The sequence below is a fragment of the Nelumbo lutea genome, chromosome 1 (genome assembly GCF_056320005.1).
Source record: "Nelumbo lutea isolate HS-2025 chromosome 1, American lotus-T2T, whole genome shotgun sequence".
NCBI lineage: Eukaryota > Viridiplantae > Streptophyta > Magnoliopsida > Proteales > Nelumbonaceae > Nelumbo > Nelumbo lutea.
In genome coordinates this window covers 116,623,522-116,646,419 of record NC_142684.1, presented here as the reverse complement: position 1 = coordinate 116,646,419, position 22,898 = coordinate 116,623,522, and the positions used below count along the sequence as shown (strand labels likewise).

Here is a 22,898-nt window from a genome sequence, read left to right as displayed (position 1 = left end):
TCACGTGCCATCCTGCTGTTTCTTGCGAAGGACAGAGTTCTTGGAGAAGAACATTGCTGATTCTGCTCCATCCTACACTGCACCATCTTCAATGGGAGCGGTCTTTGGATCCTTGGGCGTGAACACCTTCGTTGGGGGATACTATTTCTTTGTATCAGGTATAATCCTCTCCTACTCCTTTTGGTTCAGATTTGGTTCAGTTTATGGTTCAAGAATGATCATTGAAAATATGATTTTCTAAATAGGGAATGCAATTCCCAGTTGAAGGGAGAGAAAAATTTTTGAAATTCGCCCCCTTTATTCTGCAAGATTTGGGCGTCCATACGATGGATCTCTCATTCCTTCAGATCTTCCTAAAGGGGAAGACTCTGTGGGTGTAAGTGGGTGTTTACAGTGAAACACAAGGTTGATGGAACGATAGAAAGATACAAAGCAAAGCTGGTAGAAAAAGGGTACACTCAGGTTTATGGTATTGATAATGATGAAACTTTTGGTTTTTTTGCATCATCGATTGCAAAACTTGACTAGAAATTGCATCAACTTGATGTAAAAAATGCCTTCTTAGATGGTGATATGGAGGATGAGGCTTATATGGTTCAGCCACCAGGCTTCTATGCCAAAGGAAGTGAGAATAAGGTGTGCAAGTTGAGAAAGTCCCTCCATGGCCTAAATCAATCTCCCAGAGCATGGTTCAACAGGTTTCGTATTGGTAGTTTAGTAGGTAGGGTTCAAACAATGTTAGTTTGATCACACTCTCTTTGTTAAGAGGTGTCAGGAACAAGTTGTAGTGTATGCGGATGATATCATTATCACAAGGAATTGTAACTCAGAAATACAAAGGTTGAAGGAGTTTTTGGCTTCCCAGTTTGAGGTGAAGGATCTGGGCCCTCTAAAGTACTTTATTGGGATTGAGGTTGCTCGTTCAAAAATGGGTATCTTCACCTTTTGGAGGAAGTACATCCTAGATTTGCTACAAGACACAAACAAGCTAGGTGCAAAACTAGCAAACACCCCTATGGATGTTGATCATAAATTGGGTGATTGTGATGGTGAACCTCTAAAAGATGTGAAATAGTTTCAAAGACTAGTGGGAAGATTACTTTACTTGTCCATGACATGCCCGGACATAGCTTATCCGGTTGGTGTTCCAAGTCAGTTTATGCATTCCCCTAAGACACCACATATGGAGGCTGCAGAAAGAATTCTTAGGTACCTAAAGAAGTATCCAAGAACTGGCTTGCTATTTCATAAGCACAACCATCTGAAAGTGGAAGTTTATATAGATGCCGATTGGGTAGGTGTTGTAGATGATAGGAAATCTACAAGTGGGTACTGCACTTTTGTGGGAGGAAATCTAGTGGCATGGAGGAGTAAAAAACGAAATGTTGTTGCAAGATCTAGTGTTTAAGCTTGAGCTTGAGTATAAGGCTATGGCACATGGGGTGGCTGAAGCACTTTGGTTGAAGAATTTGCTAGGAGAGCTTGGGTTCCCGGTTAATAGCCCCATGTCTCTCTACTGCAATAATAAGGCAGCCATAAACATTGCTACTAATCTTGTCCTACATGACAGGACAAAACACATTGAAGTGGACATGCACTTCATACGTGAGAAATTATAAAAAGATGGCTGATATTTTCACAAGGGGACTCCATACTTGCGACATAATGAGCTATGTGATAAGTTGGGCATGATTGATATATTCAGCCTAACTTGAGGGGGATTGTTGTTAGAATGATTTGTTAGTTGTTTCTGCAGTTATAGTATTTTATGCTGTTAGTCTTAAGGGTGCTGTCAATTTGTTTGCTGTTTTTCATTATTGTTTTTTATTAGGGTGTGCTGCCAGGGGCAAGCTTGTAATTTTTCCTCTTTTATTTATTTTTTATCTCATTAATATAAATAGAAAGCTGGGTGCTGCCAGCTGAAGGTTTTGGCTCTCAAACAGCCGGTTTCTCTTCTCCTCTTCCTCTTCTCTTCCTTCTTCTCTCTTCTTCTTTCTTTCTTCTCTTCTTCCTAGAAGAAAACAATATATACTTTTTTCTCTTTCTTGGCATTGAGTCCATTATTGTTTCTCTACAAGTTTCTGTTTCAGAATTTGGTTAGAAAGAACAAGTCAGTGCTGAACACTAGGGGTGGCTGGAAGCCTGGAAGTTTATCCTGAAAAGAGTACAAAGAGGCATGTGCCATCGATTGGAAAGGTTACTCTAGTCATGTATACTTTCACTAGAGTGGCCTCTTGTAAGTCCTCTTCCAGGAGGAACATGTCTTTGTGATAGAGATAATTGTTTTGATTAGGGTTGTTTAAGAGAGAAGAGGAGAAAGAGAAAAGGAAGAAAGACAAGAAAAGGATATTATTTGTAACTCTCCCCCAGTTTCACTGTGTTGAAAAAAAAGAATGAAAAAGATCAAGTACCCTTGGGTACAGATATAAAATACAACAACAGTAAAGACATTTTTCTTTAAACTTTTTTAGAAGACAATCAATTTGTATCATCTGTCAAAAGAAAAGAAAGTAGTACATTAGATTATGTAAAATGCTGTGCAAACATATGGATAGATGTCCTTGAGCCTTCACAGAAAAAACCACTCAGGCAAAGATATTTCTTACCATGCAAAAAGACCTCCTAATCCCCAATTTAGTCAGCATGTTTGCAATAAATTTCAGTTCCCTCAGAATCCATCGTTTTTTAACATTCCTAGATGCTGAAATTTCTCTAATTTCATTGATATAATGAGCCAATTGCCAAGGCCCATTTCCAGATTGTTACACATATTGATTGCATTCTTTGGGTCTTCTTCTAGGGCTGCAAGTCGGGCCGGGTTAGGTTGGGTTGAGGCCAACCCTAGCCCAACCCTAAATTCTAAACCCCAATCCTAACCCTAACCCAACCCAACCTTCAACCCGACCAACCAACCCTAACCCTAACCCTAACTAAATTCCTTCAACCCAACCCAAAGTCAACTTCGGGTTGGGTTGGGCCCAACCCAACCTTCTTCCCATCCCTTAAAACCTCATAAATTTCTTGATTTTAGATCTTAACTCAACTATCACTACATATATTAATCTCATGTTTCATTAATATTTGTTTGTTGACATTTTTTTTTGTTTTGTTTTTTGGTACACAATTCAGAAAAACAAGTGTTAGAAATAACTATAGTTTATTATGAGTTATGGCTTACTATAGATCTTTCTTGGGCAGCAAACAACATAGAGGAGATGAAGAATAAAATTTTCAAAAAAACATAAAATAATATCATTAAGGTTTTAGTCTTTCTGATTAGGATTAAGTGAAGTGATTATCTTAAAAGAAATACATGATACTATGTGGTGGGGCTATACAAATATCATGCATCTAAACAAATCAATGTATGTTATATATTACATATAACATATATTTATATTGGCATGTACTATAGAGTCGGGTTCGGGTTGGGCCAGGTTGGCTAAGGGGTTAACCCTAACCCAACCCGAAGTAAAGTCGGGTTCATGAATTTCAACCCTAACCCTAACCCGAACATCAACCTGACCCAACCCAACCCAATTTTTTGGGGTTGGGTTAGGGCCAACCCGGCCCAAGTTTCAGCCTTATCTTCTCCAATGGATTATGGATAAGGATGAGGGTTGAAGCTGATTGCCTAAACAAACACCTAGGGTAGATGTTACTTCTGCTTACAGGGGTTAGCATCCTCAATCATTCCACAGAAAGGCCAAAGAATGCTTCTATCATCCCTGAAGAATATCCCACCAATCCCAGCTGGGCCCTAGATCCTAATACAGACTATACAACTGCAATTTGATCTCTTCTACGACTAGAGGATGAAGAGTGGTTCTTTTTTATTTGATTTTTTATTTCCTATTTTGGAGGGGGTTGCTGGGATGAGATGACTGAAAGGTTTCTGGTAAATTTCTTTTTAAGTCATCAAATAGTTTGGGTTAAGACTTTATTGGGTAGATTGTAAAGTTCTTATCAAATCACCAAAGAAGATTCCCCTAAACTCCTGGAGCCAGCATCCAAGAGCTGAAGTGCTAAACATGGACATTGGAAAGGCTTGGCTCATTATTGCCTCTATAATCCAGAACTACCATCTTCCCCATCTGTTAGTTTGCATGACTCAAGTTCTCTCACACGTTTTGACCTATACATGCATTTTCCTATCTTCACTTCCCTCTAGATTAAAAAAAATATTGCAAAATTTCTGGCTCTCTCAAACCCCTCTTTCTTAGTACTTTTTCCTCTCCTTGATTTTTTTTTAATTGTTCACTATTTAGAATATTTATGTAGCAAATTCTTACTATTTTCTGTTACCCCACAAGTGTTCTATTCAAACTATTTATTGGACATATACTGAATGACATAAAACTTTATGAATTAGACTCCTCAAAATATCTTTATATTTAAGAAACTAGGAATAAAAGGACAAATTAGATCCCAATTTTCCCTAACTAAAAGAGCTACTGCAACTCATTAACAATTGACCCAATTAATTGAAACTTAAATCACAAGCACTGTTTGTTCAACCCTAGATGTGGGCCCCATTGGTGAACATTTGACTGATACTGTTAACAGTCCAAAAAGACTAGCAACAGTAACCTCTCTTGATAAAATTCTTCCTTTAGTACGGTTAGTTTGAGGTTTGGAGGGTCTCTTATACACTCCTTTAAGCTTCAAAATATCCAAACTTCAAACTAATCAAATGATTGGATTAGAAGAAATTATGTCTTGATCTAGCCTTCTTAAGAGATTTGATATTTGAATACCTACTTTTCAAAATTTGCGACTGGACAAAAGTTTTCTAGGAGTTTTAAGTAAGAGAGTAAGGATTGATGAAAACCATTGACATCACTATTTGGTGATGGAAGCACTTTCACTTGATTCATAAACTATATCTATTGATTTTGCAACAAGGATAGAAAGCTGGTTGTTTGATTATGGGGAAAAGCCCCCTTTGAGGTCTTTTCTCTCCAACTGAAGAGCAGTATGATATCAGGTCAGAAATATGCGCTAATAGACTACATATGGATGACAAAGTTGATAGACTGGTTCTTGCTGATAAAAGAAAGGTTGATAGACTGATTAACTATGTTTTAGAGGCCCACTTATGAAATTGCATGGGCTTATTATATGCAAGGACAAACAGTTGGACATGTTATTGGATATGGAATTTACATTAAAAATTGGTTTAAAATTAATGTGTAACTTTTATAAGAGCAATTTATAACTGTTCATTCTGATTCCTTTTTCAAATGTTCTGCTATTCTTGTTTGACAAAAAATATTTGGTTAAGAATCTTTTTATAATATATGGTTCAATGCATGCAAAATTCTGGATTAGACTTTTTTTTTTGAATTTTTATTTTGCAATCACATGGCTTATTTTTGGGCAAAGTACTTGATATTGCATATTTGGATGAATGTGTATCCACTATCCAACTTTTCTTTCTGTTTGACAAGGCATTGCCGTTAAAATTTGTTAAGTCTCTATAATTTATGATATTTTAAATCCCTTGGACTGTGTTTTTTGATTTTCAGGGTTCCATTGTACTACCACATGAAGTTTGCATTTCTTGTTTGGCTCCAACTGCCATCTACTGATGTAAGCACAGAGTAATATGTTTTTCATGAATGTTTCTTTATACTTGCATGAAGTCACTGTTTACCAGTTTCTTTTTCATGAATTATTAGTTGACAGATATTTGTGATAGGAAATTTAACCAAGCACTGCGTTCATCCTTGGAAGAGTCTAAGTTTAAGTTATCAATTTTACCTGTAATCTCCCTCCCTCTCTCTCATATATATATATATATATATATATATATATATATATATATATATATATATATGAGAGTGTGTATTACCAGCGAGCTGTGGTTGGTCTTCCATAGGTTCAAAGGATTTTTACTTTTTTAGGCATAGATATTTTCGCTAAGGAAAAAAAGTGAATGCTAAAACTATAAAGGATGGGTTTGTTATGTTCTTCATCAAACACTTCCCTAACACTGCTGTTGATATGAGGAATGCCACCTTAGAAGGAATCTGAGATATCCAAGCAGAAGCAAGAAGTTTGATGGATTAGGGTTAAGGAACATCTAGAAAAGGAAAGAAGATTCGACTATGGATGGGCTTGTGGCTGCAGGACGATGGAGGAGAAAGCTGAAGGTTGAAGGAGTTTCTGCTTGAAGAGCTGAAAAACAAAGGAGGGGCAAGCTTGAAGATTAGGGAAGGGAAGAAGGCCACGGTGCTGTTGCAAGGTATGGAAGTGATTAAATAGTTCAGGGAGTATGCGAATGAAGCATGCCTCAAAGGTAAACAAGGAAATTGGAAGGAATTGAGAACTCAAGAAGGGAAGAGGTATGTTGTAGAATGCAGAAGAAACAGTAAAGGTGGTTACTTAGCTCTTTCTGAATATTTCGGGAAAGGAAGGAGGCAACTAGTCTGCTTTCCTGAAGGTAGACAGGGACTTGGATGGAAGAAAATCAATGGAATACTGGAAGAGTTTAACCCCCACCTGGAAACCTTGCGTTTGGATCTACTGAAGGAGAATGGTAAAACCATCAAACTTTCAACTGAAGATGAAGACCAGGTCCAAGAGCTACTAGCCTTTGGACAGAACAGGCTGGTTGGCTATTCCAGGAGAGAAGAGTGGGAAGATAAATATGTGGTTAAAGTTAAAAATCCGGTTAGCAATTGGAGGAGAGTTGCAGACCTGCTTGTATTACAGCTGAAGTTAAAAGGGATGTTTATTCTAACACCTTTTGAGAACAGTAAAGCGGTGCTTGATCTGACTGAAGATAAGTTAGAGCTCTCAGCTATCAGTTTACTATCTGAATATGGTGTGATTACAATCTCTAATTGGAACCCTTCATCTAACTCTAAAGAGTTCTTCACTGAGGACGGGGTGGTGGTACGAGTTCTTGGTCTTCCCTTTCATTTGTGGAAACAGGAAGTGGCTGCATCCATTGCACTGTTATGTGGTGGTAATCTTGCCAGAGCCTTTTGGGGGGACCTTCTATCAGCAGCTCTTCTATTGAACGGAGTGAAACCAGAAGACATACCCAGAAAAGTGGAGAGAAACGTGGAAGGTTGCTTCTACTCAGTTTGGCTGGCCGCCTCCATAGAAGCTACACTGTGGAGGGAGGCTCGCAAGGAAGGGGATGAGAAGGTAGAAGAAGAGTCCCTACGTGGAACAAGGAGATTGGTAATTTCAAAGGTTGATCTATATTTCACCGATTTGGGTAAGCACAAACTGGAGACTTTAAAAGAGAAGGGGTAGATGGGTGGTCAACTACGTGGAGTGCAAGCTATCAGAAGGGAGTGCAGTAAATCTTATGCTCAGATGGTTAAAGGCGGCAAGAAGGAGGTTTTAAATTCAAGTTATGAAGGAAGATTAAAGGTTTCAGACCAGTTCGAACTAAAAAAAGGGTGAACTTGAGCCGGGTGTCCCAGGCACCGAGTGTGAAGTGGTAAAGCTTCATGTGCCAATGCAAGTAAGCACGCGTGGGCCTCAAAAAATTGTTGGGCCTGTTAAAGAAACCAAGGGTGGGCCGTGTCCTCAACTTAAGTCGGCCCAAATCAAGTCTCACCTAAAGAGGGCACGTGACTCACTTAAGTTACACATGTTTGGGAAGGGGGAGCCTCCAATAGATGGTAAAATCCATCTATTTTCTTCTCCTTTTAGCTCCTCCTCTCATATTCGCGCGCAAGTTGCAGGTTCGGCCACTTTGTCACTGCAATGGATTCCAACCAAGAAGGTAAACCATTTATCCCTGGATAGGCGGAACCCCAAAAGCATAAAACGGCGGGATCTAGACCTTGTTGAAAACAATGACTACTTAGATGAAGAAGATAGTGGTGCTGAAGACGCGACTGAAACAGAGAGTTTGGGAAGTCTTGACTTGCAAGAAAACCTAGACATGCTCCAGGAAGGAAGTTTTAACACATAGATTCTTTTTCTAGAAGGAAGCTCTCAAGGGGAAGATGCGGAGGTGAGGAGGATTGGAAGTTCAGCTTCGGAAGCCAGGCTTATCAACCCCCCTTTCCATGATGGAGCAACTCCAACCTCTTAGACCATAAACGGAATTAGTACAAGGTCACAGGACTCTCTGATGATCTGTAAAGATAGGCTAGGAAGGAAGGAGAAGGAATAGGTTTGTCTGGTGGTAAGAATGGACAAAGATGAAATATTAACCTTAACCACTTCACTGTAATTGCCAACTAAAGGGATGGACGGGGCACCACCAGTAATGTCTTAGCCACAAGCCTTGTTTGCTCCAATTTCTTCTACTCAGTAATCAGGTATGGGTGTCCATTCGGTTTTTGCTACTGATCTGTGTGTTCAGCCTGTTGCAGATCTATTATTCCACCTGGAAGGAGCAGATTTGGTATCTAAAGGAAGTGGTGAAGGTGCTGGTGGAAATCATGAACTTAGGGAGAAGGAAGAGTCAGTTCCTTGTGAGGGTCTGGGGGAGGAGGTGGAGAGAATTTGGAAGCCGATTTGTATGGAAGTTGAGGCAATTAGAATGAAGGAAGGTTACTTGGAAGAGAATCATCAGCAAAAGGGTTTGCCAAGTGAGGAAGGAGAGAGTGGTGAAATAGATGATGTTGAGGGGACAAAATTGAATCCTAAAACATGAAGAAGTTATCAAGAGGTTGACCTAGGGGTGGGGAATGACATAATTAAAACTTACCATAGGAAACCTGAGGAGGGAAAAGAGAAGAAAAAGTACAAGAAGAAAAGAACTGAGGTGCAAAGGCTAATATTTGACATCGAGGCTGATCTTGAGTTTAGCAGAAGGGGAGAGAGGAGGAAGAACTCTAGGTAAGGAGTCGAGTTCAGGAGGGACTATTTTGCAAGTTTATCCCTGAGAATTATCAGTTGGAATGTGAGAGGATTGGGAAGTGCGAGGAAAAGGAGGGTAATAAAGGATTTATTAACAAGAGAGAAGCCTGATATTGTTATGGTGCAAGAGACGAAGCTCTCTGAGCTAGACGGAAGGTGGATGAGAAGCTTTTGGAGGACTAGGGGTGTTAGTTGGTCCTCAGCTCCATCTTGGGGAGCTTTTGAAAGAATTGTCACCATTTGGAAGAATGAGGTGGTGGAAGCGGTGGAGGAGTTAGTAGGTAGATCCTCTGTCTCCATTAAATTCAAGAATGTGGAGGATGGATTTTGTTGGGTGCTTACTAATGTGTACGGCTCTAATACCTACAGAGAAAGGAATGAATTTTGGGAGGAATTGTTCGCAATTCAAGGTTTATGGGATGGACCTTGGTGTTTAGGAGGGGATTTTAATGTCACAAGATATTCAGAGAAATCTAGTAATCTTGTATTGTCAATCACAACAAGCATGAGGAAATTTAATGGATTTATAGAAGATTGTGAGCTAAAAGAAATTCTGTTAATGCAAGCTAGATTCACATAGTCCAATTTTCAAGATAATCCTCTCTGTTCAAAGCTGGATAGGTTTTTATTCAATCTAGAATGGGAAAACTATTGGGGAAATCTGGTTTCTAGAGCCTTGCCTAGGGTTACATCAGACCACTGCCCCATCAAGATTGGGTTGGAATCCCTAATTAGTGGACCAAAACCATTTAGATTTGAGAATATGTGGTTAACTCATCCGAAATTTGGAAATATAGTGAAGGGTTGCTGGAATGAGGAGTTAAGGGGAATAAAGTGGAAAGGAGTCAAATTCCATCAAAAGCCGAAGAGATTGAGAGTCAAGTTGAAGGAGTGGAATAAATATCAATTTGGTAGGGTAGAGGAACAAAAGCTGAATTTATTCACACAAATTGAAGAGATGGATGAGAGGGAAGCCCAAGGATTGTTGAGTGAGTAGGATAAAGAATCAAGAAGGCAATCAAAAAAGGATCTAGAAGAGGTTCTATTCAGAGAAGAGATCTGATGGAGGCAGAAGTCAAGGCATAAGTGGATTTAGGAGGGAGATGGGAATACTAGATTCTTTCATGAGTTGGCAAATGGTAGGAGGAAGAACTTGGTGGATAGATTAGAGGTAGAAGGGCAGGTAATTACCAATTAGGAGGAGATAGCTGGAACCTTTGTAGACCATTTTAAAGCTATCTTTAGAAGGACATTGAATGAGAGGGTGCCTATAGAAGGATTGGAATGGCCGAGGTTAGATGGAGAAAAAGCAAGGTGGTTAGAAAGGAACATTGAAGAAGAGGAGATCAGGAGGGCAATGGATAGATCTAAGGCGCAAGGTTTGGATAGTTTTACTATGGCTTTCTACCAAGATTGTTGGGACGTTTTGAAAGAGGATTTATGTGACGCTGTTAAGGAATTCACTAAGACTCATATAGTAAGCCTAGGAGTCAATGCCACTTTTTTGGCCTTAGTCCCCAAGAAACCAAATGCTATCCACCCTAAGGATTATGGGTCAATTAGTTTGGTAACTAGCACTTACGAAATATTGGCTAAGGTGTTGTCTTTGAGGCTGAAAGTAGTTCTCCCATCCCTAATAAGCCAAGCCTAAGGGGCATTTGTTCAAGGAAGACAAGTAATAGATCAGGTCCTAGTTGCTAGTGAATGTGTGGAGGATATGTGGAGATCCAAAAGAATAGGCTTTGTTTGTAAGTTGGATCTAGAGAAGGCCTATGACTTGGCGGATTGTCAATTCTTGGTACAAGCAATGAGAAATTGTGGCTTCTGGAATAAATGGTGCAGTTGGATTTTTGGGTGTGTGAGTTCATGCCATTACTTTGTCCTGGTTAATGAAGTGGTGAAAGACTTTTTCCTAGCTTGTAGATGTATCAGACAAGGGGACCCTCTATTACCCTTCCTCTTTACTCTAATAGCAGAGGTGCTTAATAGAATGATCTCAAAGGCTGACAGGGAAGAAATGATTAAAGGGTGGAGGATGGGTAGGGATGGTATTTCGGTCACCCATCTCCAATTTGCAGATGATATTTTGATTTTCTGTGAAGGGGACGATATTGAGAAGGTGAGAAATCTCAAGGGTTTGGTTAGGAATTTTGAGAGGGTGTCAAATTTGAGTGTCAACTTTGGGAAGTGTTGTGTAGCCGAGGTTAACTTGGAGGACAGTCAGGTGGAAGCTATAGCAAGAAGCTTAGGGGTTTATATTTTGTCATGGCATATGACCTACTTGGGGCTTCCGTTAGGGGCAAACCCTAGGGAAAGTAGTTTTTGGTGTCCAGTGGTGGCGAGGCTTCAAAAGAAAGCGACTTCTTGGAGGGAAAACTATATTTCTTTGGGGGAAGAATCACGTTGATAAGAGCCACATTAGCTAACCTACCAACCTATTTCCTATCTATGTTTAGGATACCACCTAGGGAAGCTAAGAAGCTAGAGAAGGTGATGAGAGATTTCCTCTAGGAGCCGGGAGAAGGTAAGAAGTATCACGTGATAAAATGGGAGATTGTATGCTAGAGAACAAGAGGAATGCAAAAGGTGCATTTATTTCTTTAACTGAATATTTCTCTAAAGGAAGGAAACAAATGATTTGTCTTCCTCAAGGGAAGAATGATCAAGGGTGGAGAGGGATTGTTGGGACACTAACAAATTTTCTATGTAGAAGAAGAATGGAGAATAAAGAGAATATGAAAGTTGATGAAAGGGGACAACAAACAGAAATTAGAAGCTAGTTTTTGTGTAAAAAAGAGGAAACAAAGAAAAAGTTTGTGTCTATGGCAAATAGTAGGAGGAACCCTTCATTGGTAGTAGAGGGAACAAAAGGAAAATGGGATAGAATGCTAGTGGTTGAAGCTGGAGGGGTGGTGATAGATTGGTGGAAAGTTGCAGAAATGTTGAAGAGCAAGATGGAGCTAAGAAGCACCTTTATTGTGACCCCGTTCGATCCTACTAAGGCAATGCTGGACCATCTTGAAAACTAGGTAAATGTTAGAGCCCTAAGTATCCAAGATGATCTGGGAACCTTCTCGGTTTTTAAATGGTCATTTTCATCAAATTCAAAAGTGTTCTCAGTGGAAGATAATGTAATTGCTTGAGTGCTTGGGTTGCCATTCCATCTCTGGAATAAAAAAACAACAAACTAAATTGCTTTGTTGTGTGGAGCTCGCCTTGATGGTGTTTTTTGGGGAGACCTGCAAAGTGCAGCCATTCTACTAGGTGGTGTAAAACCAGAAGATATACCGAGGAAGGTGAATGTAGTTGTGGAGGGTTTGTTCTTCCCAGTGTGGTTATTGTCTTCCATTAAAGCTACCCTGTGGAGAGAAGCAAGGCAGGAGGAAGACGAAGTGGTGGAGGAGCTACAACTACGTGGCAGTTTGAAAGTGGCTGTAAAAAAGAAACAAGGAGTTTTCACCAGAATGGAAGCACATCCTTTAGGCAGGCCAAAAGACTCAGATCAGGAAACCATTAGAAGTGTTAGACGTGTTACACAGGTCAACAATGGGAAAACCAAAGTTTCTTTTGCTCAAGCAGTTGCTTGTGGACCTAAGCAATTTACTCCAGTGGAGAGGAATGGTCTGAGTGCAATACAAGAGGAGGGAGATGATTCATTGGGTCGGGCAGAGGTATTGGTAACCTCAGGAATATGCACGGGGGTCCAACCAGCAGGCCCATCTCTAATTTGTAATTCTGGGCCCAATAGGTCTGTGTTGTTGCTTGTGGTGGTTGAGAGAGAGAGAGAGAGAGAGAGAGAGAGAGAGAGAGAGAGAGAGAGAGAGAGAGAGAGAGATGATAGAAAGAAAAGCAAATTCAGTACTGGCAGTCGCCAGTCTTCTATTTATATTAATCTTTATAAAAAAAGACAAAATTACAAGTATGCCCCTGGCAGCATTTCCTAGGATAAGAACAATAAGAAAAAGAAAGAAAGAAAGGACTAGTATCTGAAACTGTCCCACTAACACCAGTTACAAGGAACACTTAAGCCTTACAACACTCCCCTTCAAGTTGGGCTGAAGATGTCTATCATGCCCAGCTTGTCACATAGCTCATTGTGCCACGAACACGGAAGTCCTTTTGTGAAGACATCAGCAAGTTGTTCCTTGGAGTTGACATAAGGGATACAAATTTCCCTTTTTTCCAGTTTCTCTCTTATGAAGTGCTTATCCACCTCAATATGCTTAGTCCTCTCATGTAGGACCGGGTTGCTGGCGATGTTTATTGCAGCCTTGTTGTCACAGTAAAGAGACATAGGATTATGAACAACAACTCCAAGCTCACATAGGAGGTTCTTTACCCAAAGGACTTCAGCTACCCCCATGTGCCATAGCTTTATACTCAGCTTCTGCACTTGATCTTACTACCACACTTAGCTTCTTGCTCTTCCAGGTCACCAGATTTCCTCCCACAAATGTGCACTACCCACTAGTGGACTTTCTATCATCCACGACTCCTGCCTAATCAGCATCTGTAAAGACCTCCACCTTCAGGTGATTGTGTTTACTGAATAGTAGGCATGTTCCTGGATGTTTCTTCAGGTATCTAAGGACTCTCTCTGTTGCCTCCATGTGTGGCTTCTTAGGAGAGTGCATAAACTGGCTCAAAACTCCAACTGAATAGGTAATATCTGGACGAGTCATGGATAGATAAATCAGCTTTCCCACTAACCTTTGAAACTGCTTTACATCTTTCAGAGGTTCACCAATACAGTCATCTAGCTTGTGGTCCGCATCCATAGGAGTGTCTGCCGGCCTTGCACCTAATTTACCTATATCCTGTAATAGATCAAGGGTGTATTTCCTTTGAGAGACAAAGATACCCCTTTTTGAACAGGCAACTTCGATCCCAAGGAAATACTTTAGGAGTCCTAGATCTTTCACTTCAAATTTGGATGCAAGGAATTGTTTCAATTTCTGTATCTCTGAACTCCAACTCCCTGTAATGATGATATCATCTACATACACTATCAATACGGCAACCTGCTCCTGACATCTCTTTACAAAAAGTGTATGATCAGACTGGCATTGTTGGAACCCCATCTCTTGAATTGCCATGTGAAACTTATTGAACCAGGCTTTGGGAGACTATTTTAAGCCGTAGAGAGACTTTCGTAGCTTGCACACCTTGTTTTCACTTCCCTTGGCAGAGAATCCAAGAGGTTGAACCATGTATACCTCTTCTTCCAAGTCACCATTCAGGAAGGCATTCTTTATGTCCAGTTGATGCAATTTCCAGTCAAAATTAGCAGCTAAGGATAGGAGAACCCTAATCGAGTTCATCTTAGCCATCGGAGCAAAAGTCTCATCATAGTCAACTCCATATACCTGTGTGTACCCTTTGGCTACTAGTCTTGCTTTGTACCTTTCAACTATTCCATCTACCTTGTGCTTAACTGTGAACACCCATTTGTGAAGGGCATCAATCTCCTCCTTCATGGCATCTATCCATTCAGGGTATTTTAAGGCTTCTGCAACATTTTTGGGAACAGGGATGCAGTCAACTGCCGATAGGAAGGCTTGGTACAAGGGAGAGATGTGGTCATAGGAAACAAAGTGGGTAATGGGGTGTGTGGTAGTGCAAGACCTGACTCCCTTTCGTTGAGCAATAGGGATGTCTAGGTCGTCCACAGTGGGAGTAGGGTTAGGGGTTGGACTTACCTCTTGGGATTCTGATGATGTCAGTTGCTCAGTGTTTGGTTGCTCTACATTTCTATCACACTGCTGATCTCTCCGACGAGTACGTTGGAAGATACAGAAGGGAGTGAGGTCTGGAATAGAAGGAAGAGACGCCTGAACTTGCTTCTCCTCTTCCACACTACGGCTCTCCCTCTGAGGATGAGGGAAGAACGGCTCGGACTCAAAGGACACATCCATAGACACAAAATATTTACGACTAACTGGGTCAAAACACCGATACCCCTTTTGAGAGGATGGGTACTCCAGGAAGTCACAAGGAATGGACCGATGGTCTAACTTACCTCTGGATGGAGACAAATCATGGACAAAGGCCCGACAACCAAAGACTCTCATGGGGATGGAAAATAAAGGTGACTGAGGGTACAATAATTGATGAGGGGCCATATAATTCAATACTCTGGAGGGCATGCGGTTGATGACATACATGTAAGTATAGCATCCACCCAAAACCTTTTTGGGACATTCATGTGTAACATCATCCCGCCGGTTACCTCAAGGAGGTGTCTGTTTTTTCTTTCTGCAACCCCATTTTGCTGTGGTGTTCTAGCGCATGGGCTTCTATGGATAGACCCATGGGAGGCGAAGAACTCATTTAACTCCCCATGGAAGTATTCCTTCGCATTATCGGATTGGAAGATCTGTATTTCAACATGGAACTGTGTAAACACCATCCTCTGGAAGTCTTTCACTATCTTTGGAACCTCGTCTCTGCTACGCATAGGGATTACCCATGTATAGCGAGAGTGATCATCAATCAATGTAATAAAATACTTATATCCACCCTCAAAGATTACATTTGTAGGCCCCCATACATCAGAATACACAACATGAAAAGGAACGTTTGATCTTTTATTGCTTGAATGAAAGGTTGTTCTACATTGTTTATTCAACTGACATGTTTGACACATGAACTCTGACACTTAACATGACTTAAATAAAAGTGGGAACAAACATTTTATTACTTCGAAAGAAACATGACCTAAACGACCGTGCCACAACAAAATTTGACTCTTATTTGACTGACTATGTGACTCTGAGGATGAGGGACATGCAATACACAATTCAGGTTAAGGCCATGGGGAAGGGATATTGATCCTTGACCTGCAATGGAAGAAAAGGAACCATCTGCAAGTCTCACTCTATCCCTTCCTGACAAAAGGCTATAAGAATGAAATAGGTTAGGCTTACCGGTCATGTGATTTGAGGCCCTTGAGTCAATAATCCAAGGGGAATCTATGGGAGTGACATGGAATGCAGAAGCCACATTACCTGAAGTAGATGCAAAAGAGGTAGAGGGAGTACTAGTGACTGAGTTGTCCAATTGCCACAATGCCCTACCATAAGATTATCCTCCTTGGGGTCAGGCTTATTAGGAGGGTCCCGGGTACTACTGGCAACCTGAGTGTCTTGGGTTGCCACATGTGCTGCACTCGTTCTTTTCAAGTGACCTTTACCCTGTTCTTGATTCTTTGCTGCCTACTTGGGTTTTTCGTGGATGTCCCAACAGGTGTCACGTGTATGTCGTGACCTTCTACAGTGGGTACAAAAGAGTTTATCTTTATCATCTGCCTTCTTAGATCACTTTTCTTCCCTGTTGGACAAGAGAGTATACTTCGTGTACTATAGGCAATTCTTTGCTTCCTAGGATCTGCACCCTTAATGGTTCATATACAGGGTTCAGCCCTAACAAGAAAGCAAACACTTATTGCTGAGAGATCAGCTTCCTGTAGGCCTTAGCATCATCATCGTGCTTCCACTCTATGGCCTGATAATGGTCAAACTCCTTCCATATGGAGGTAAGAGCTGAATAATACGAGGACAAGCTACAATTTCCCTGTTTACATGTTGAGGACTCAGTTTGTAGTTGGTAAATCTTGGCATATTGCCTTCGCTCAGAATAGGTAATTCTGGCCTGTTCCTAGATCTCACTGGCGGTGTCTGCCCACATAAAATTCTTTTTCACATCAGGTTCCATGGTTGCGAGGAGCCAAGACATCACCATACTGTTTTCTTGGTCCCACCTATCATGTTCAGCCGTCTCACCCTTGGGTTCTTTCACCCTTCCATTGATGTAACTGGCCTTACCCCTTGCCGTTACATAGAGTTTTACACTCTTAGCCCACTCCAGGTAGTTCAGGCCGTTCAAGGGGGTAATTGGCATGGAAAAAACCATGGTTTCACCTCCCATACCTGCTGTGTTGCGGGTTGGGGTGTTCCCCGGTGAGGTCAGTTCATGACTTGCCATTGAATATTACAACCAATCGGTCCAAATGCCACCTAACAGCACGGCCGCCACAACTGGAATGTGGCAACTCAGGGTTTACTCCTAGAATGCGAGCAACAAACTATTGAATATTGCTGAGAGCACAAGAACTACTGCTGAGAATAAGAGATCAGTCACTACAACGTCCAAACAGAACAATAAATAGTTCGGTCATCGGTTCAGCACCACCACTGTCAGTCTGAATGTGGTTCCCCCACTCTAACTATCCAATTATTCAAACTAGTAATCATATAATCAAGGCATAAGCCCTATGCACCATTGGATAAATAATACTGAGATAAACTGAAACAAAACCACACCTGTCCAGCACTAGATTAGGACCTGCTAGGGTTTCATTGCACCATCAACACCCTCCTTCGATTAGGGTTTCAGCAGACCAACACCATCCCACGGCTAGACGCAACTAGGGTTTTTCAGTAACTGTCGCTTGGGGCCACTAGGGTTTCAGCAGAAGTACAACCGCAAGACTTACTAGGGTTTCTGCAAGCACAACTGCCAGAGAAGATTGAAAACACAAGCCGCCGCTAGGGTTTCTGTAAGTGCAGCCACCAGAGAGAACTGAGACCAGCCGCTGCTAGGGTTTTTTTTTGTTGATAGAAAAGTAGTCGCATCCAATCCTCTTTACAAAGGTTGATGCTAGAATCGTAGGTCTTCTTCTCCAGCCTAGAAATTCCGCTCTGATACCATGTTGTTGCTTGTGGTGATTGAGAGAGAGAGAGAGAGGGAGAGAGAGAGGTAAGGATGATAGAAAGAAAAGCAAACTCAGTACTGGCAGCCGCCAGTCTTCTATAATCTTTATAAAAAAGACAAAATTACAAGTATGCCCCTGGCGACATATCCTAGGATAAGAACAATAAGAAAAAAGAAAGAAAGAAAGGACTAGTAGCTGAAACTGTCCCACTAACATCAGTTACAAGGAACACTTAAGCCTTACAACAGCCCGAAAAGTTAAGTGGGCTATGCTTAAACGACCCAAGAGTGAGGGGGGCGCGCGACAACTTAAAGGAGCACGTGACAAGGTTGGCTCCTCAGGTAGACAGTAAAATCCGTATACCATCGTCTTCCTCAAGCCCTTTCTCTTGTTTGAACAGTTCAGCGAAGGTCTCCAGCTCGTTACAGTGGAGACCCTCGAAGAAGATGTCGCATAAGGAACATGAACGCCGTAAACACAGGAGTGTGAAGAGTAGTGAGGTTTTCGACTCTGATTCGGAAAGAGTGACAGACGATGAAGAACTTTCTGATTCCGATTCCGATTTGGAAGAAACCATTAGCTTGGGAAGTATCGACCTCTAAAAACCAAGAGATATACTGGAAGAGGGTAGCCTAAACACTGAACTGTTATTCCTAGAGGAGGAGACGAATTCGCAAGATTCTGGTAATATCAAAACGCAAAGAAGAGTGAGCCTTAGTAGCGGCAAATAGATTTTTCCCAAACTGGGTATGCTATACAAAAGATAGGTGGAGTTCGGAACACTTAAAGAGGTAAAGTAGGGAGCATCCTGACCAATAAACGGGTCCATTCCATATGTGCAGCCTAGTCAGGACATCAGACCAGAGAGACAGGAATCAAACTTGGAGCCTTACCTAAGGATTCACGCAGAGGGAAAGAGAAGTGAAGTTTCTATGACTGTAGAGGGTGAGGAAGTATTGGTTGTACCTAGTCCACTTCCACGGTTGAGTTCGGATAAAGGGAAGGTCCTAGTCTTGACTCCAAGAATTGATACCCAACAGCCAGTCCACATGCAACCATCTATGCTAATTCCAGGTAAGCCTGTCCATTTGGTTTTAGATACTAACTTGGGTTCTCTGCCTGTAACAGATGTCCTGGAATCCCAACTAGACCAACCAACTGGTAGCAGGGAAGTGGCGATTGATAATGATGGAGTCCAATCAGAGAAGGGAGTTGGGTTGTTAGAAAGGAAACAAGAGGAATTAGAATGGATTTGGGAGTAGATTTGTGCCGTTGGAGGAATATAAACAGAAGGAGGAAATGATAGAGGTGGCTCTAGAAAACCCTGAATTAGAGGCAAGAACCAATAGATTGGGACAAGAATTGGGAAATAAAGGGTAGAATAGGAAGTCAGTGGGAAATAAGGGTAGAAAAAAGAAGAAAAAGTATGAAGTAGTGAGACTAATAATGGACATTGAAGGGGATATCGAGTTCAGTGGCAGATGGGAAAGAAAGAAGGGTTCTAAATGAAGGAACACTATATTGGAGGGCTAAATTCTTGAAAGGTAATGAAGATAATAAGCTGGAACGTAAGGGGTTTGGGTAGTATTAGAAAAAGGAGATCGATTAAGGAGCTACTTAAGAGAGAAAGACCTGATGTTGTGATGTTGTAGGAGACAAAATTAGCTGAATTGGATAGAAGGTGGGTCAGGGAGATCTGGAAAATAAGAGGGGTAAGATGGTGTTCAGCTCCGTCCTGGGGAGCCTCGGGGGGAGGACTTCGTAGAACCAGTAGAGGAGCTAATAGGAAACTTCATTATATCCCTAAAATTCAGAATGGTGGAAGATGGATTTATTTGGGTGCTAACAAATGTGTATGGTCCAAATAATCACAGAGAGAGGAATGAGTTATGGGAGGAGCTTCATGGAATTCAAGGTTTGTGGGAAGGACCTTGGTGTTTGGGGGGATTTTAATGCAATAAGATTCATAAATGAGTCAAATAATCCTAGGCAGGCCATTACAACTAGTATGAGGAAGTTCAAGGACTTCATAAATTTTTGTGAGTTAGGAGAGCTTCCTTTACTACAGGCTACCTACACTTGGTCCAACTTCCAAGAAAACCCAATCTGCTCAAAGCTTGATAGATTCCTATTTAATGAGGGTTGGGAGAGCCACTGGAGAGGTTTGGTGGCTAAGGCCCTACCTAGGATAACCTTTGATCACTACCCTATAGAAGTAGGACAAGAACCTCTTGGTAATGGACCTAGACCATTCAGGTTTGAAAATATGTGGTTGACTCACCCGAACTTCTTGCCTAAGGTTAAGGAATGGTGGAGTGAAGAGATGAGAGAAGTGAAATGGGATGGGGTTAGATTCCACAAAAAATTAAAAAGGTTGAGAGGCAAAATAAAAGAATGGAATAAGGATCAATTTGGAAGAGTGGAAGAGGTAAAAGCTAGATTATTGGTTCAGATTGAGGAGTTAGATGCAAAAGAATCCCAAGGGATGATGGATGAGCAAGACAGAGAAATGAGGAGGAAACTGAAAAAGGAGTTAGAGGAGACTTTGTTGAGGGAGGAGATCTCTTGGAGACAAAAATCCAGACATAAGTGGATCAAGGAAGGGAATGGGAATACCAAATTCTTTCATGCTTTGGCTAATGGGAGAAGGAGGAAAAATTTGATACTAAAGCTTGAGGTGGATGGTGTGGAGATAACCTCTCAAGAGGAGATTGCCAGTAGGATTGTGGATCACTTCAAATCCATCTTTCGAAGACCCTTAGAGAATCGGTTAGTAGTAGGGGAGGAGAATTGACCAACTTTGAACCAAACAGATAAGGGATGGCTGGAAAGAATGATTGAGGAAGAGGAAATTAAACAAGCTGTTTTTTCTATGGATAGGGCTAACGCACCGGGTCCTGACGGATTTACAATGGCATTTTATCAGGACTGTTGGGACATAGTCAAAGAAGACTTAATTGGAGTATTTAGAGAATTTGAGGATAAACATTTTGTGAGTCCTGAGATCAATGCCGCCTTTATAGCCTTAATTCCCAAAAAGAATGATGCCAGACACCCCAAAGATTTTCGGCCAATTAGCCTGGTGACAAGCATCTATAAGATTCTGGCAAAAGTGCTCTCTAGGAGGATCAAAGCAGTTCTCCCCTCTCTCGTTAGCCAAGCACAAGGAGCCTTTATACAGGATAGACAAATTACAGATCAGATCCTTATTGCAAATGAGAGTGTGGAAGAGATAAGGAGATCGGGCAGGAAAGGATTTGTTTGCAAACTGGACTTGGAGAAAGCCTATGACTTAACGGATTGGAGTTTCCTACTGGAGGTGTCAAGAAGATGTGGATTTGGGGATAAATGGTGTAATTGGATAAGAGGATGCCTAAACTCTTGTTGTTATTCAGTGTTGGTGAATGGGGTGGTTTAAGGACTTTTTTCCAGCCAATAGAGGCTTAAGACGAGGGGATCCACTCTCCCCTTTCCTCTTTACACTTGTTGCTGATGTCTTTAGTAGGATGATCTCCAAAGCAGATGAGGAGGGCCAAATATAGGGATGGAGAATAGGGAGCAGAGGCATTCTAGTAACTCACCTTCGATTTGCTGATGATATTGTTGTGAAGGGAATGCGTTGAGAAAAATGGGGAACCTTAAGATTTTAATAAGTACTTTTGAGAGGGTCTCCAACTTGAAGGTAAATTTTGATAAAAGTTGTGTTGGAGTAAACTTGGAGAATAAGGAGATTGAGTCCATTGCAGAATGCTTAGGTTGCAATATTTCTTCTTGGTCTTTGACATACTTAGGGCTACCCTTAGGAGCCAACCCTAAAGAAAGTAGTTTCTAGGTCCTTATTGTGGAGAAATTTGATAAGTGCTTGGCGGTTTGGAAAAAGAATTACATTTCAATAAGGGGTAGGCTGACTTTAATTAAGGCTACACTTGCCAACCTTCCAACCTTCTTCCTTTCAGTGTTCAAGATTCCTCCAAGGGAGGCCAAGAAATTGGAGAAGAGAATGAGGGACTTTCTATGGGAACCAGGAGAGGTGAAAAAGGATCACTTGATCAGATGGGAGATAGTTAACAAACCAAAGGAAGAAGGGGGTTTAGGGATATGGAACATAATGCTAAAGAATGTAGCCCTTCTAGGAAAGTGGCTATGGAGATGGCCTCGAGAGAGAGAGAGAGATTATGGCATGAGGTGGTGGCAAGCATTCATGGTTGTGTAGGAAATGGTTGGGATTCTGGGATATCTCGCCGAGCTACCCTTACTACACCTTGGAAGGCTATACATTGTATTCTCCCTTGCTTCCTCATATTCATTAGGTATGATGCTTGTTCTGGTAATGCTATTTTGTTCTGGGAGGATATTTGGGTGGGTACTCAACCCCTCAAAGATTGTTTCCCCTCGTTCTATTCCCTTTCCTTTCACAAACATGAGCCAATTGCAACTTTTCTCCCAAGCCCGTTAAACCCCTTATCTTTAAACTGGGACTTTGGGTTTCGTAGAGGGTTAAGGGATGGTGAGCCGAGTTGTGTTATTGAGCTAATTCATTTACTAGAATCCGTTTGCTTGGACCCCACTTCTTCTGATCAAAGGGTTTGGTCTCCTCTTCCAAAAGGTTCTTTTACTTGCTCTTCTTTTCTAAAATCCCTCAGTTCTAACCCCATTTCCCAAGGATTCCCTGTCAAAGAAGTTTGGGCGCGACCCATTCCCCCAAAAATTGCTGTATTCTGCTGGGAAGTCTTCTATGGGAAAATCAATACTTAAGGAAACTTATAGAAAAAGAGACCCTCTCTGTCTTTCCCCAAATTGGTGTTCCTTGTGCAAGGCCGAGAATGAGGATTGTTTCCATTTGCTGATCTCCTGTTCCTTTGCTACAGCTATATGGAGGTGGAGCCTTTGTTTATTTGGAGGTAGGTGGTCTATGCCTTCTGATTTAAGCTTGTTATTCAACCCATCTGTCTTTGTTTGGCACACTAGAAGCGGTAAGGTCATGTGGAAATGTGTCAGGGCAGCCACTCTGTGGACTCTTTGGGAAGGAAGGAATGCAAGAATTTTCTTAGAGAAGGAAAGAGGGTTAGATGAAACGAAGGATTGTATCCTAACAAGAGCAATCCATTGGCTGAAAACTATGGATATCTTTGATGACTTCTCCTTTGATGACTTGTGGAGGAATTGGCTAGTAATAGCTAACACTTCAACAAAGAAGGATAGAATTCTGTCAGAATGGGTTCCGCCTTTGGAAGGTGTCATCAAACTGAACTTTGATGGAAGCAGCCAAGGCAACCCTGGGTCTTCAGGTATACGGGGTATCCTGAGAAATAAGGACAGCAACATAATTTCCCTATTCTCAGGACTGGTG

General features: G+C 41.4%; 1 protein-coding gene across 3 annotated transcripts in view; it reads left to right on the top strand.

Moving 5' to 3' along the window:
• Positions 1-22,898, top strand: part of LOC148876985 (HVA22-like protein k) — a 47,455-nt gene that overhangs the window by 18,547 nt on the left and 6,010 nt on the right. For all 3 annotated transcript variants that reach the window (XM_088979787.1, XM_088979771.1, XM_088979779.1), the window contains one exon: positions 5,529-5,592. In XM_088979787.1, the coding sequence (XP_088835913.1) occupies positions 5,529-5,592 (64 nt within the window). The remainder of the gene's footprint in view (positions 1-5,528; positions 5,593-22,898) is intronic.